This window comes from Neolamprologus brichardi, chromosome 10, assembly GCF_056152115.1.
Source record: "Neolamprologus brichardi isolate AB-2024 chromosome 10, ASM5615211v1, whole genome shotgun sequence".
Taxonomy (NCBI): domain Eukaryota; kingdom Metazoa; phylum Chordata; class Actinopteri; order Cichliformes; family Cichlidae; genus Neolamprologus; species Neolamprologus brichardi.
Genome location: NC_142113.1, coordinates 33,419,896 through 33,433,516, shown reverse-complemented (window position 1 = coordinate 33,433,516; position 13,621 = coordinate 33,419,896). Strand labels below are relative to the sequence as shown.

Below are 13,621 nucleotides of genomic sequence, written 5' to 3'. Positions count from 1 at the left end.
AAAAGTTGGGATGGTGCCAAAAAATAAACAAATAAATGAAAGATGCTGGAAAAGAAACAAAAGTAACAAGTAAAGAAATGGATGGATGGGCAGCCAATCAGGTTCATTTTCAGTAGGTCACACGGTTCATTAATCTACAAAAAACTGCATCTAAACATCTACAAATACAGCTACAGAGTAGTGCTCATCAACGTTTACAGTGAAAACTGAATATCTGATCAGAGTATATCATCAAAAGATTTGAACAATCTGGAGAAATCTCTTTATGCACAGGATGACCCTGACCATGACCTTCAGGCGCTCAGCAGCACTGTGCAGAAACAATGAAGTTAATCAACCAAAATAAAGCAACAGTGGGACGTGTAGTAGAGAATAAAGACAGCCAGATCAGTCACAGGTGAAGAAGGTGCTTTAACCAAAGTTTGCAGGTTTGATCAGGAACAGATGACAGATTTTTATCTAGCAGGACGTCACATCTCCAAACAAATTTCCCACGTGTGGGATTAATAAAGGTTATCTTATCTTAAAAACAGCGGAGGAGATGTCACATCCTGGACGACAGCAGTGCTCTGATAATGACAGTTTTCATTCTTTTGATTCAAATGCACTCTGGGTAAAAGGGGCGGAGCATGAACACCTGCAGGTTTTTTATGTAGATGCAAACTTTGTGTTTGAACAGCACAAACAGGCACAAGCACGTGCACAGAGACGTGTGGGGGTGGTGTCACATGATCACATACGTCTTTCATCTACAGTCTTTGCTTCAGCTGATTTCTCTGAAACACTCCTGAGCTGTTGTTTCTTTGTGTTCTCTCAAAACTTCAGTTATTTTTAGGTGCTTACACTTTTTATTAAACACCAGAATTTTTTTAAGCTTCGTTTTTTTCTGGATCTATGCGCGCTCCCGCTGCCTCTGCTGGCAGCAGCTGGATGCGCGCCGCTGAGGGTGCCGAGACAAGAGGCGTCAGCGGGGTGGAGGACTCACTTTCTGAGCTGGCAGAGAGACGCTGATCGACGTGGAGCAGAGAGCAGAGAGGTGAGTGACTCTCGCTGCACTAGACACATTTCTGCGCTTTTTACGCACAAATTTGAACTTTTTTTTTGCGCCAGCTGGAATAAAAACTGTAAAACTTGGACGTATTCGTAGCAGCGCAGCTCAGACATGAAGCACAGGAAGGTTTTCTGCAGAATTCAAAGCGCTTTGATTCAGACTTTGTGAAAAACTGTTTCTCAGACACGCTGCGTTTTTCCTCCAGTTCAGCAGAAAATCTGGGCTTTTTCACTCAGCAGGTTATATACGGGCAGCAGGTCAGAGTCACTAAAACCAGGTAGACGATCATCACATTAGATTACATCAGCTGTAAGGACATTTTTAATTTTTCTAAATTCTCATTGTTCGGATAAAACGGATGATTTTTAATAAGTTTGCAGGTTTGAAGTTATTTGGGGTTGTAAAGAATTTCGTGCCAAGAAAAACATTTCACTGTGGAATATGTTCAGGTTAGTGACCTGGACTTTAAAAATCCCTGATGTGATATCAGAGAGTTCACAAACAGCCAATGAAAAAACGTTCCAGTGAGGACCGGAGACAGGAGCGCGCTGAGTCAGCTGGTCTGCAGGGGCGGGGGTTAGCGCGCGAGCACGCACGCACACACACACACACACACACACACACACACAGTAGTCCAGGATGAGACGTCAACTACGTCACCTCTCTGCACTCGTTTACACTGACGTGTGTCGTTCAGCAGAAACACTGTTGTGCATCTCGGGGCGCGTGCGCAGGTATTCTTATCCACGCACTAAAGGGACAAATCATTAGGCACAGCTCATCCAGCCCTCAGTGTGATCATCTTGATGCATCTCAATCATCCAGGAATGTAAATCTCCAAAAGTTGATTCTGTTCATCTGGACGTAGCGTTTTGTGGGAGAATCGTTTCTTCCGTCTCAGCTGAAATCTTATAAACAGGACATTTGCATGATGACTGAAACCAGCCCTGACCTCACAGCCCATTGCTCCTTCAGTGGGCTGGTTTCAGTCATCATGCAAATGTCCTGTTTATAAGATTTCAGCTGAGACGGAAGAAACGTTTCTCCCACAAAGCGCTACGTCCAGATGAACAAGTCAACTTTTGGAGATCTCTGCTGCAGTTTTCATTAACCCTGACCTCGGACTCACGGGCTCGAGCTTCCTGTCACTCCCTGTCTCACATCTCCAGAAACCAGTTTGAGATGATCTGAAAGCACAGATTCTTTTATTTCTCTCATAAACGTTTAAAAGATCTAACTGACGACATGTTATCTCTGAGTTTATGAAGCTGTAGGAAAGAAAAGATGAGACACACTGTGACGACCAGGAGGTTAAAGAAGAAGAAAGCATCTGGGTTTTCCATCAGGCCTGTGGTTTGTGGTGTGTGTGTGTGTGTGTGTGGTTTTAGGTTCAAATGACAGACCTCTGTTTATGTAAAAGTACGAGCAGCAGGTCCAGATGTGTGTGGAACAAAGCAGGCCGTGTGTGTGTGTGTTCCTGTCTAGCTATCTTTGTGAGGACCGAAAGCTGCATTCTGCTATACTTGTGAGAACCAACAGTCACTTGTGAGGACACACACACACACACACACACACACACACACACACACACACTGGTCCTCACAAGTTTGAAGCCTTTTTGAGGCTCAAAATGTGGTTTTAGTGTCAGGGTTACAGTTATGGTTAGGTTTAGGGTCAGGGGTCAGGGGTCAGGGAAAGCATTATGTCAATGAAGGTCCTCACTAAGACAGCTGAACGGGGTTGTGTGTGTGTGTGTGTCAGACTTACTCTTTCATGAACGCTGAGCTCAGACCTGAGATCATGATTTGTGTCCCGATGAGCAGCTCAGAGTTCGTTACATAACCTGCTATAAACTTCAGAGTTTCCACAGCTCCGAGGTTTTCTGGCTCTGACTCTGATCGTTGTCTTTGTTTTGGATAATTTCATGTCTGTGGCGGCTGAACTTTTCTGTACTCGTCCTCTGGACTTGGTTTGGCTCAGCCTTTCTTTGCACTTATGGAGAAATTAGAGGCGTTTGGTTTGACGCAGAGGCGATCCCTGCCTGAGGAGCAGCAGCTGTGTGATGAAATATGAAATATGGTTCATTTCCTTCTCTGTTTGAGGAAATGTGTGAAAACTTGTTTCCTTTTGTTTGGATTTCAGGATGAAGGGAACGACTTTCCTGCTGCTGTTTGGAGTCGTGCTGAGCTTCTGTGACGCTCAGGTATCAACATCTGCACATATTTTCCTCAGTTATGTAATTTACATCCCCAGAGCCAAAACGCTGGAGCCACAGACAGTAAAAAAGATGGATGTATCCAACGTCACCCCACCCACTGGTTTGATTTATGAAGCCTCGAGGTGAGCGTCTTCGCTCTCTCCTATTCTCACTGTAAAGCCGCACACTGATTGGCTAACTAATCTAAACCACGAGACAGACTTAAAATGAGCGAACGCGCCCATAAAGTGTCAGACATGTCTGCAGACAGTCGCCCCCTGGTGGCCTTTAGAAAGAGCGCAGGTTTCAGGTGCCTTCACTGGAAGCTACATCCATCTTTAATCAGTCTGTGGCTCGGACATTGAATTTTAAAACATGTTTGAATTTGATGGCAGCAACATGCCGTAAAAAGCTGCGACATCAACAACACGAAGATGAAACATTGGTGGAAAATCTCAGAGCTGATGTGACTGTGTAAAAATACCAGCTCACCATGCCCTCAAGGACGAGCTTTGACGCTTCAGGGTAGATCAGTGAAGACGTGGTTTGACAAACATTAAAATGGTTTCTGGGTTTTTCCAAAGGTGGCTGCACAGGCTGAGACCACCCTCGGTTTAGCTTCACGGGTTTATGAGCAACATTTTCTGCCATCCAAATGATGTTTGCTTCATGATGTCTGTCTGAGAGTTATCGGTGGCACGAAGTTTTAAAAGTTCAGTTAATCATGAAATCTTTCCATCATTGGTCCGTTGTAGTCTGAGACCGGCGGCGAGGAGGCAGCCGGGGAGGAGGAACACCTGGAGCTCTTCACGACTCCGACTACAAAGATGGGTGCTGCCACCTCCGACTTCGGTTACAACCTTTTCCGCGTCCTGGCGAGCCGCGACGCTTCCACCAACGTCTTCCTGTCCCCGCTCAGCGTGTCCGAGGCGCTGACTCAGCTGTCCATGGGTGAAGACACAAACACACACACTCAGTCCAAACCCGAGCTTCGGCTTTAGTGTTGGGACGAGCTCAGAGGCCAGACTGGCTCAAGGTCTTTCTATTTGCTGCTCCCAAAAACACCGTCAGTGTCACGGGACCAGTTTTGTTTTTTCTACTTCAGTCTGTTTTTGTACTACCACAATTAGTTTTCCTCTGTTCACTTTCAACTAAGCTAAGATTGTACAACAGCGCCACCGTGTGGAGGAGGTGGACACACGGGCCTTAGTGGAGAATATTAATTTAAAAACCGAGACATTCTTACAGTAAAGGTGATGCACACGTCTGTTTCTCTAATGAATAAAACAGTTGTGACCTTAACACAAGCCGTCTTGTCCCTCTAGGAGGATCTGAGCATGCTCAGAGGCAGCTGTACAGGGCCCTGAGGTACCACACCCTGCAGGACCCTCAGCTCCACAACACCCTGAAGGACATGCTGGCCTCAGTCAGGACGGCGGGGAAAAGCCTGAGTACCGCTGCACGCATATACCTGGCGAGACGTGAGTTCACGTTGGGGTTGAGATGGAGTCTAAACATCAGCTGTGACTTTGCAGCTAAACCAAAACAACAGAACACAAATTCAGCTCATTTCTTTTCTATGTCCTGCTTCAAGTTTTCATTCCTACTCCTCCGAAGGAGCTTAGCATGATTTATAAAAACAAAAGGTCTTATTTATTTGATGTGTTACACAGAAACTCCAAAAAGGCCAATGAAAGGTGCAGTTGTAGTCCTGTACGGCCTCTTTAGGGACCTTATCCATTAAACCCAATATTTCTGGTTGGCTTTCTTCTGGAAGCCTGCTGAGGGGCAGCGTGTGGTGCGTGAGCTGGACCCGATGACCATAGACCATAGGTGTTTCAACCTTCTGGGAAGAGTTCTGGTAGAAATGTGAGGAGAAAAAGTCAACGTGAGCAATAAAACCATCAGAAGCCTAAAAAGGATTTTGGTGTTTAGTTGTTGCAGTTTCATCAGATGCAGCTAAGGGAGCTAAGCACCTTCACCTTATCTTACAGTTTAATGTTTGAAATGTTTGGACTGAAATTTGTGACTGAGCCAACAAACTCTTCATGAACTTGTTTACAGAGGGGAGCGGGAGCGCTGTCACTGTCTCTGTGTTTACTGTGAGATCGTAATGTTCTCTCATGTTGTCAGGACTTCGTTTGAAGCAGGAGTTCTTTGGTCTTGTGGAGCAGCAGTATGGAGTTCGCCCCAAGGCGCTGCTGGGAGGATCCAAAGATGTGAAAGAAATCAACGATTGGGTGTCTCAGCAGACGGGCGGGAAGGTACAGCGCTTTCTGACCAAGCCCCTCCCTCGTGCCGCCGGCGTGAGCATTGTGAGCGCCGCCTACTTTAAAGGTACGTCTTCAGCTCTGCAGACACAGATATCTACGAATTAGTTAGAATGATCATATAAATAAAATCCATACGGTGAGTCCGTGATCAATATTACTTATCAGATAACTGTAATAGTGTATGGGTTTGTGTGTAGGTGAAGTGATCACATGTTAAACGCACCTGAACTTTGGGGCACCTGACTAAAGTTTTTAGGAATGGGACGAACTCAGAGAGTTGACTATAGACCGATCGCTGCTACACCGTGACCTTTATCTGTTTAGCGACTCTTGGAAAAGATGAAACAAATTCAAAGTGTATGGTTGTGTATCCATGTCCACCATGAACAGGTTCTGACAAGTGACTGATCCTCAAAGCGAGTTTCAGCCATGATGAATAATGGGTTAGTTTCCTGTCCTAACAGGGAAGTGGACGACTCGGTTCGCTCAGAGTGGAGGGCTGGAAAACTTCCAGATGGATGGCGCGGCACCTGTGCGCGTTCCCATGATGCAACAGGATAACTACCCAGTGAAGATGGGGGTTGACTCGGACTTAGGCTGCACGGTGAGCGTGATGAATAGCTTTAAACGGAAGCAGGTTATTATCCAGTTTCATTTATACAGATTTAAATGGACTTTACTGATAATGCAAAAGAATCACATTTTTTACGAAGGAAAAATAATACAGGGTTGATATTTATTAATAAAAACAAAGGCAGAGAGGAAAACGCTGCTGAGCTCCTGACGATGGCAGAGCAGATCTAACACAGCCATTCTTCTTCCTTTCATTCATCCCATCGTACAAAAATAGTTCTGCAGTTCAGCTGTAGATGCAGTAGGGGGCACTAATGAGCTTATACTTAATGAATAGAAGTGGACAGAGCTAAATGACTAAAATAGTTTTATCAGGTCTTTGACAGACATTTCTTATTAAGTTTAAAAAAAAATCAAACAAGAGTTCCCGGCAGCTGTCTCCGAACGACGGCTGCAGCAGCGTAACTGCAGCACATTTCTTCATGTTTTTCTCCTCGTTCAGATCGCTCAGCTCCAGATGCAGAACGATGTCAGCATGTTCATCTTCTTGCCCGAGGATGTGACCTCCAACATGACCCTTGTGGAGGAGAGTCTGACCTCTGAGTTTGTCCAGGACCTCTCCATGACGCTACTTCCTGCCAAAGTGTCCATTACTCTGCCCGTCCTGAAGCTCAGCTACTCCACAGACCTGCTGCCGCTGCTCGGCGACCTTGGTCAGTTTGGTCCACCACGTTTTTTTACTTGAGGGTTCTAATATAGGAACATACTAGTATTTATATATCAATGCTGAACTGTCCATTCAGGATAAAAACCCTCATGAAGCCGTAGTAGTGTGGGCTTTTTCTGCTGACTGATCAACATGGTCGTCCTCCTCTCCCTCTCGGCAGGTCTCTCTGAATGGCTGGACAACCCGGAGCTGGAGAAAATCTCCACTCAGGCTGCCAAACTTCTTTCTGTCAATCACAAGGTCACGATGGAGACGGCGCCAGAGGGGAATCAGTACCCGAGCGACACAACGCCAAGCCACCTGACATACCGAGTGGACCGCCCCTTCCTCTACCTGATCCGGGATGAAATCTCAGGGGCGCTGCTCTTTATCGGCCGGGTGGTCAACCCCAAAAGCCTGTCGATATAAAGCGCACACACACTTTTGCACACCTGTCTTCACGGGGACCGCCATTGGCAGACTGTTTCAGAACTTATGTCTGAAACTTAACTCTGAAACAGCCCTTTAAAAGTAAACGCCCTCAAGACCCAAAACTCACATTGGTCCCCACCGAGGCAGCTGTGCGCGCACACACACACACACACACACACACACACACACACACACACACACACACACACACACGCACACACGCACACACGCACACACACACACACACACACACACTCTTAGCAGGTCCTAGGAGGGATTCCAGGTGTTTGGCAGATGTCTGAATCTGATTATTTTTCATGTTGAAACGTGATCACGTTGATCTCGGCGGATACACAAACACACCCAAGATACTCAAAAGATTCTTTTTTATAAAATCAAATATTGTCATTTCTGTTAAAAAGAAGTAAACACGACAATGAACCTGAGCACGTGTGTTTTGTTTCAGTTTCTCATTTACAACAAAGATCACGATTCACTAAATAAACTGAGATCATGTTTACTGCTATACTAATAAAAGTCTCAAAGGTCGAGCAAGCAGCAGGCTCATTTACTCGCAGACACCAGGACAACGAGAGGAGACGCCCTCTACTCGCCACAGCACCGACCTCACTTTGCAGACCATGAAGCTCTGGCCTGGTGTTCATAGCACAAGAAAAGTGCTGTAAATAGACTTTGTTCTGTTTTGTGTCTGTCACCAGTCAATATTAGTTTGCTGGTTTTTGCACTTTTGCATTCAGTCATCAATATAAAGACAGAGACGATGATTTTATCACAGATTTATCATCAGAATCAAAGCTGTAGTCTCTGTAACTCTGAGAGTCTGTGGGCAGTGATGCTGTCAGACTGTCGGTCAGTCTATGAACACTCGCTGCACGTTACTGCACAATCAGTTTAAATCAGCCTGATCAGTGTAAAGCTTTAAACAGAGCACGCCGATCAATAATCATTCATCAGTCACAGTAGTGAAAACTGTGTTTCACAGTTGGATCTTGGAGATGATGGAAATATCTGAGTGAAGATGAGACTGAAATCACTCGTAAACGGAACAAAATAAATACACGTCTAAGCAGACACAAGCTGCTCCTGATTGGTGGATTCAAATTCAGCACATTCAGATTGATGACTGTATGAAAGCCAGACGCACACACACTCACTCCATGGTGTGTGTGTGTGTGTACATGTATAGACGTCTTTGTGAGGACAGAAACTTGACATGTTACTGTACTCGTGGGGACCAAATGCCGTCTCCTTGAGTTTGAAAACATTTAACATGGTTAAGGTTTGGCTCAGGGTTAGGCAGCAGCTAGGGAAAGCACTATGTCAATGAGATGTCCTCACTAAAATATGAAAACGAGTATGTGTGTGTCAGAAGGGTGTTTACTTTATGGACTGACACTGAGTTTAGTTCAGGTCTTTCTCTCTCCATCAGCATTTATTTGAGCACTTCTTTATTTTGATGATCTTCAGCTCCAAGTTTTGCCAAACAAAAACACACATGTGCATCACTCTCAGCGGCACCCATCACACTCTATAGACTCTGTTTAACAGCCTTTCACATGAGAGAATTGTGCTAAAGGGAGTTAGTTCTGTTAAACACTGTAAAATAATACAGTATGTGAAGAAGACTCCATCATTTCAACATTTAAGGGTTGAAAGCTGCGTTCTTACACACGGACAGGATTAGGATGCAGCAGTGTTGTCTGAAAATGAAAGTTTACTTAAAGCAGCTGTAAAGTTGTGAACATGAACGTCAGTACACCAACAAAGTCTCGTGGTCAGATGCTATCAGGGAAAGTTTGATGAACACAAAGTGGAATTGGTCAGTTTACATTTGTTGTTTAATAAAGCTTTATGAAGCTGCAGTGGCATTTGGTTCACACGAGACAGTCTGAAGAATTAAAAAGTATTATTTCTGTAAAATCGCAGTAGCTGGGACATACCAAGACCTGTGGCAGCACATCACTGCGCTAAGGTTCCTACAAAATGAGCTGGAGCATCATCAAAATCCACATACAGTAAATATAGTGATAACAGGAGCCCCCGTGGTGCCAGCAGGAGAGCATCGAGGTCATATTCATCAAACTAACAGCTGGTTTTAAAATGCACGATAAAATTTCATTGTGAATCTGGAGCTCGAGAACAGTTCAGGGTAAGATCAGAATCTCAGCTGCTGATATTAGTGTTTAGATCAAAGTACAGCCTCACACAGCTGCTTTCCTCTCTGTGCTATAACTGTGACCTGACGGTGACGTTTAAGGTGATTTGAGCTGATTGTTGGAGTTTGGTTCTATGTAAATAAAACTGTTGAATTGCATTCATGTTCATGTTGATATTTCTTTTGAATGATGAATTATTCATTGGTGCCTGGCTTCATTTGCATCTGTTCCTGGTTTTCCAGATGACAAACGTTCTTCCAGCTCTCAGACCTCCCTCCACTTCTTTAGTCACATTTCACTGGAACTTCAGCAGAGTGAGGAGAGGCAACCGTGAGACAGAGAGCTCAGTTTGTATTCGCAATGTGTGTTATAAACACCACTGAACTATAACTTTATTAGTGTTGTCACACATGAACAACAGGTGACGGCAGTTTCAGGAAAACACTGGAGATCACATCATAAATGAACAATAAAACAACAACATATAAGCGTGTGGGACAGCAGGAGGCTTCTATAACCCGCCTTGTGAGGGCGCTACTGGCAACATGTTTTAATAGGTTACATAACTCTTCCATGCACAGAGATACCTGAAGGTGCTTTTGTCAGACAGCACACGGCGGCTGCAGTCCTCACTGAAACTCATCATGTCAATCATTAAAAGTTGACGTAATCACACTTTTCTGAAACATTTAATAGAAAGTAAGCAGAGGTGGAAAGCTTTCTCAGACAGGCGATTATAATGTTCACAGGGAGGTGTGGGTCACACATCAGTGTGGGTCACACATCAGTGTGGGTCACACATCAGTGTGGGGCACACATCAGTGTGGGTCACACATCAGTGTGGGTCACACATCCGTGTGGGGCACACATCAGTGTGGGGCACACATCAGTGTGGTGCACACATCAGTGTGGGGCACACATCAGTGTGGGTCACACATCAGTGTGGGTCACACATCAGTGTGGGTCACACATCAGTGTGGGGCACACATCAGTGTGGGGCACACATCAGTGTGGGTCACACATCCGTGTGGGGCACACATCAGTGTGGGGCACACATCAGTGTGGGGCACACATCAGTGTGGTGCACACACGTGGTCTCAATTACCCAGTCTGACATTCCTGAAACACTTCCCAGATGGAGGGAAAAGCTTGAATCAGAAGTCCTCGTTGTGTGTCTGTCCTTGTTGTTCTGGACTAAAGTCTCTTAGGCCACGCCCACACTAATGCGTTTTCGTTTGAGGTTGCAGGTTGAATCGTCTTGTGTTTCATGCATGCGCAGGACTGGAACGTCAGCGTTTCAACGTGGATGCGCAACTCTGTGAAAACGACTGGAAATGCCAGTGTGGACGTGGAGTTTTCACATCTATCCGAGCCAGTGTGGACGTAGCCTTAAAGCTGCAGGACGCTGAGGAGAAACACTGACGTGACTCCATCAGTTTAGTTCACATTTTAAATGCAGTAATGTAAATGAGTACATTTGTACTTTAATGAGATGCTGATAATTACTCTGCAGTCCAGACTCACCAGCCAACACGATGAGTGTCCAGCAGAGGGCGACAAACACTCAGTGATATCCGCCAGCGGCAGCAGAGAAACTTCGGTCCAGCTCACATGTGGTGTAACAGCAAAGCGCACACAATCACTTTAAATGCAGCTAATTGTAATCTGATTACATATCATGTTGAAATTCAGATTGATGTCAAACAACATTTTAAATGTTTACATTCTGAGCCTCAATATTTGTTCTACTGAAAATCAGCTAAATCAGTGTCAGTGGGTCGACCCAGAACCAGATTCCCCTTAAGGAATCCGAGGCTCTGTAACGGGGCAGGTCCCAGATGGATCACGGATTCACACTGAGTCCTTTTCCAGATTGCCCCGGATAAACGCCGTATCATAGCTGCTGATTTTGTCCACAGTCTATAATTAAACTGAAATATGTCAAATCTATCTGTCCAACATACAGACAGCTCTATAGTTAATGTTTATTTTAACATGTTTGCTTTTACTTCTGCTTCTTTCTTCCATCAGTGTGAAACGTCACTGTCATTGCCCTGGTGTGTCAGTGAAGACTGAGATTAGATTAAAGATGAAATCAGATTTATCTTCTAAATCTTACTGATTGTTTCCATAATGGCAGAAATAACAGAGTGCAATAAAAGAAGAAGACCTTTTTGCAGTTCATCACTTCTCCCCTCCCGTTCTGGCCTTTACTTATCTGTTGCCATGGTGATGCTCTTCTGATGATGGCTAATTGTCAAACTAACTCTGACCGGCCTTTCTGGAACTAAAAACACGGACTTGGCTCAGATATAATAAACTTTCAGTTTGTGAACCTGCTTCCTGGAGCAGAGCCTGATTATTCTGTCAGTTTGCTTCATTTTGAAATGATCGTCTGTCCTTTTGTGTGTATTTAACTCTTAATTGTCATTTTTCCAAATGAATTTATTGTTTTTAATGATATTTTCTGTAAATTGAAAGTAAAAATTCAGACAGAAGTAACCAGAGTCCTTCATGAGACTGATGAATGAAGCGATTGCATAAACGATCGCTGTGACAGAGACGACGTCGGATTCATGTTACAAACTGTTTACTCAGGAAGTCAAAGAGAGCCGACACGTTACAACATCAGCGTGAGAACAGAACAAAGCACACGGCAGGCGGATGTACCCACACGCTGATGAGGGTTCAGGTCTGCTGACACCTGGGATCCAGATATCAGATAATGTGGGAAAAGACGTGGCAGTGAAATTAATCTGTGTTGTTAAAACATGTTGGACACAAAGATCCAACATGGCTTTTTTGGTAAATCCTGATATCCTGAAAAGTCTTTTTATGATAGAAAGCTTGAATTTTGTTGTCCTTCTCCATCTGACACACAGTCTTTGAACCCGTCTGTCACTTTCTGTGAATTTGAAGCTGTCGCTCCTGGAAGAATTCAGGAGGAAACGACACCTGACAGGAAATCTGCTGAAGTCAGCAGTAAGAAGGAGGTTGGAGGTCATGTTTATACTCGAGTGAAAGCTGCCACGTTTTTTTTATTGCTAAGGGACAAAAGTTGGGGTAGATTGTCTTTTCTACAACCAGGAAGCTGCAGCTGTGACATTCCCGATACTGGCATATCGGCGGCATAAATAATATTGACAGGGGATTTCTTTAAATCACCCTGCAGTTCTTCAGCTGAGACACTTGAGTTAGAAACACAAACACTGCAGTTGTCTTTACTCGCGAGGACAAGTGTCACCGTCTGCTTTCTTTATTTATACAACAGGAATTAATACGTTCGTTCAGTGACATGAGCATGTGCGTATGTGATTGTGTATGTATGTGATTGTGTGTGTGTGCAAGGTCAGAACTGCTTATTCAACTTCTTACTATCGCTGTGGATAGATTCAGATACAAATATCAGAACACGTTTCATAAAGAACGATCAGTTCTGAGCAAGGAAAAGATCATCATGCAGTATTCTATCACAAACTTATATCATAAAAAGCTTATACTGACTAAACAAATACAATTTTCTATTGACAAGTATATAAATAAATAATCAGAAAAAAGTCAAAACAACTGGAGAAAAGCAAATGTACTCATGGTGAAGGTAGCAGAGCATCCCGAGGACAGAGACAAAGAGAGATACTGAACCCAAAAGTAAAACAAACAGTATTAAAATGCTACAAAGTCCCCGATCAGTGAAAATGAAAATAAAAGCCTTTAAAATAGTTTCATTTAAAAACAAAAAAGTTAGATTTCACATGAACAAACTGAAAATGAAAAAGGTATTAAGATATTAAATTCAAATGTAATTTAAAATTTGACCCCAAAACAAAAGAAAAAAACTGCCCAGATAAAGTTGATTTAATAATACATGTGTAACACACAACAACCTGTTGTGTAAAGAATATCAGGAGGTTCACGTAACACAAATCAAAAATGCTGATCCAGCAGTTTGAAATCATCACTGTTCAAAAAGTTTGTATTTCTTTCTTTAGCTTGAGTTGAGCACGTTCTGCTTCATGAAGGCCTACGATATGAGCTACGATATGAGCTACGACATGAGCCGTGGTTCAAATTACAATTTGCTTTCTCAACATCTACAAAACCAGCAGAGCCCAGATGACGACGGAGTTTTTTGGAGCTGTCGGTGCAGTTTTGTGGTGGCGCTTTAGCTCTGACTGCACAATGTCTGTAGGACGCTCACTTCCTCCTGTGTCA

General features: G+C 44.0%; 1 protein-coding gene across 1 annotated transcript; it reads left to right on the top strand.

Annotated features, from left to right (window-relative positions):
* The first annotated feature begins 933 nt into the window (after positions 1–933).
* Positions 934–7,781, top strand: serpinf1 (serpin peptidase inhibitor, clade F (alpha-2 antiplasmin, pigment epithelium derived factor), member 1). The gene is made up of 8 exons (XM_006785169.3): positions 934–1,036; positions 3,194–3,254; positions 4,004–4,199; positions 4,574–4,729; positions 5,382–5,585; positions 5,986–6,125; positions 6,597–6,807; positions 6,982–7,781. Exons 2-8 carry the CDS (start codon positions 3,195–3,197, stop codon positions 7,227–7,229), a joined length of 1,215 nt encoding a protein of 404 aa, XP_006785232.2. The 5' UTR covers positions 934–1,036; position 3,194; the 3' UTR covers positions 7,230–7,781.
* The last annotated feature ends 5,840 nt before the right edge of the window (positions 7,782–13,621 follow it).

Coding starts and splice junctions, on each gene's coding strand:
- serpinf1 (XM_006785169.3), top strand. CDS start 3,195: ATGAAGGGAACGACTTTCCTGCTGCTGTTTGGAGTCGTGCTGAGCTTC. Junction 3,255..4,003: donor TGAGCTTCTGTGACGCTCAG/GTATCAACATCT, acceptor GGTCCGTTGTAG/TCTGAGACCGGCGGCGAGGA. Junction 5,586..5,985: donor GAGCGCCGCCTACTTTAAAG/GTACGTCTTCAG, acceptor CTGTCCTAACAG/GGAAGTGGACGACTCGGTTC.